At 48.4% G+C, this 2,757-nt stretch overlaps 1 protein-coding gene across 1 annotated transcript in view; it reads right to left on the bottom strand.

Annotated features, from left to right (window-relative positions):
• tex2l (testis expressed 2, like) overlaps window positions 1-2,757 on the bottom strand; it is a 19,050-nt gene that overhangs the window by 3,046 nt on the left and 13,247 nt on the right. Inside the window, exons 5-8 of the mRNA XM_008436226.2 lie at window positions 1,221-1,498; window positions 997-1,146; window positions 825-924; window positions 73-208 (exon numbers count right to left, since the gene is read on the bottom strand). Coding sequence (XP_008434448.1) covers window positions 73-208; window positions 825-924; window positions 997-1,146; window positions 1,221-1,498 — 664 coding nt within the window. The remainder of the gene's footprint in view (window positions 1-72; window positions 209-824; window positions 925-996; window positions 1,147-1,220; window positions 1,499-2,757) is intronic.

Below are 2,757 nucleotides of genomic sequence, written 5' to 3' on the forward strand. Positions count from 1 at the left end.
TGTGTGTGTGTGTGTGTGTCTTTGTCTGTGTGTGTCTCTGTGTGTGTGTGTGTGTCTGTCTCTGTCTCTGACCTGGGGCCTCCAGCTTCAGCTCCACTCTGCCCCGTCTCCTCTCTGCTGTCTCTTCCCAGCTTGGACAGGTTGAACTTGGTCTGCAGCGTCATCTGCAGGTTCCCGGTGTAAACCAGCTGCAGCTGCACCCACAGGCCTGCAGGGGGCGCACAGAGCAGCTCAACACCAGGCTGACAAGACAGGCCAAAGGTCATGGAGCCTAATCTGATCCCGCGTCTGGCTGAGAAGATCGGGTCAGAATCATTAGTCCTCTTTAAAAGCTGAGGGAGAAGGGAAGATCTGGTGGAAGGATGATCTCTGGATGCACCATATAAGGACACTGACTTCTATACTTACTAGAGCTGGAATTAGATTCAAATTAGAATCTGGTTAATTGCAGGTTCTGTAAGTAATTAACCATAATATGAAACTTTAAATTAAGATTTTCCTGCTAAATTATTTAATGAATATGGTCAGATATGGACATCAGAGATATTTCTGGTTTTTGATCTTCAGGTTGTTGTAGCATTAGCTGCTACATGTTACCATTCAGGTGCTATTTTAGGCTAACTGCTGTTAGCAATGGTGGTGGAGGCCCCAGCAGCCAGCAGGGGGCAGTCTGACTCAGCAGGATTTAAAAACGCGCAGAAGTGGACAAAACAGGACGAACAGATTTAGACGTTAAGAAAAACATGTGTTAGAATCTAACTAATCAAAACAAGAGCATTAAAGTGTTAGCATGTTCTGAGCAGGAAGCTGCYGGCTGAGCTGACCTCTGTGGTTGACCTCTGGCCTGGAGGCGGCCATGATGTGCGGCATGCTGCAGCCCATGTCCAGCTCGGTCAGCGTCAGCTCGTTCATGAAGTAAGGCAGCTGCAGGAACAGGAAGCCGTCAGTTTATGAGCATCGACAGGCGGCCGTCTGCTTCCGCTCGTCCAGCCTCACTCTGATTCTGCTCAGCTTCTTCTGGATCTTATGGGCGACGGCGTCGGCCCACTGCTTCTCTCGCAGGAAGTCCCAGAAGATTCGGCCAATCAAAGCGTTGACCCAGGAGGCGGGGCCGGCTCCGGGGGGCGTGGCCTGATCGCAGGTACACTGAGGAAGGAAGGAAGCAGAGCTAAGAGTCGCTCCAGATCCGTTCACAGGAAGTAAAATCTCTGCTAGCTTACGGTGGTGTTAGCGGTGGTGTTAGCAGTGGGGCTAGCGGTGGGGCTAGCCTCTGCGCTGCTAGCCCTGGGGGTGCATGGGGGCGTGGCCTCGTGTGCAGCCAGAAGGTGGGCCATGTAGCTGTGGTAGTCAAGCGCAGAAAGCCCCCCGGTGGAGCTGCAGGGTACTGCAGGACCGTAGGAGGCGGCGGGCGTGGGGGGCGTTGAGGACGCGGCGGGCGCGTCGTCGTCGCTGCTGGGGCCTCGGCTCCTCGGGACGGGGACGCTCTGGGACGGAGCGCCTGGAGGACAGAGATCTGCTGCAGATTATTCAGCTTTATTCATTAAGTTTCCTCCAAAATGCAGAGAATCCAGGCAAAGCGAGTTTCTGGATGTTACCTCAGACAGGAGCAGAGGTTCCCAACATGAGGGTCGCAAATGATTTCTGCACGGAAACCATCAGGTGGATCCACAAATGATCTTAGTGGTTTAGACTGAGGGTCAGATTCAGCATCATGGGACTCAGGAACCGTCATTTAGACACCTGGTTTGTGTTACAGCGCCACCGACTGGCCCGGCTGACCTACTGCAGCGCTTTGTGTCTCATAAACTGTCTCACTAGGAATCATAGTGATGTGTATGGAGGCCCAAAAGAGACTAATTGAATAATGAATACATTTTGAAATAAATAAGGATTTCATAAAATGTCTGAGTGAATAATGTAATATACTTTCTGATTGATACGATATAATTATTTCACTGTTTAATGAAATAGGATGAAATAATTATGTAAATTTTGGGAAACCTGCTTTCAGGCAAATATCTGATAATAAATGCAGATTTCATTACAATATCATAATCTCACATTAACCCAACCATTTCTGTGAGTCAGTTAATCTGTGAGGATTGAGAAATTATTGGCACCCCTAATAATTCCTATAAAATCTGTCTTCCGTTTTAATCTGAGGTGAAAGTGAGCCTGTCTGTCTGTGGATGAACCAGATGATCCTCATGTGCAGCAGCCATTTTCCACTTCACGGTTTCCTGTTCATCAGTTTTAACATTCCTGAGGTTTGGCTCTGTGTTTCAGTGTTTCAGGTTTTCCTGCTCTGACCTGCAGCTCTGAACCAATTTAAAGTCTTAAAAATGCTCTTTCCTGTAGTGGATTTATCTAGCTTCATATTTAAATTGAAGCTAAATGCTTATATTAGCATTAAGTTTGTTTACAAACTAAATATTCTATTTGAAAAACAGTGAAAATGATCCTCATCGTTTCTCTTGTCCATATTTAGCTACATGACTTTAGTAACACCCGGCTGCTTCCCGACCCGCTGCAGCATTTGGACTCTCAGTCGTTCTGGTTCTGCCTTTAGCGTTAGCGTTAGCTTTAGCCTCTACAGCATTTATTCATCAGGATGATTTCTGCTCTCTTTCTGTCCAGAGCTGGAGGCGTTTGGTACCGGGTCGTTTGTCACCGGGTCGTTTGGTACCGGGTGGTTTGCCACCGGGTCGTTTGGTACCGGGTCGTTTGCCACCGGGTCGTTTGGTACCGGGTCGTTTG

The sequence above is a fragment of the Poecilia reticulata genome, linkage group LG19 (assembly GCF_000633615.1).
Source record: "Poecilia reticulata strain Guanapo linkage group LG19, Guppy_female_1.0+MT, whole genome shotgun sequence".
Taxonomy (NCBI): Eukaryota; Metazoa; Chordata; class Actinopteri; order Cyprinodontiformes; family Poeciliidae; genus Poecilia; species Poecilia reticulata.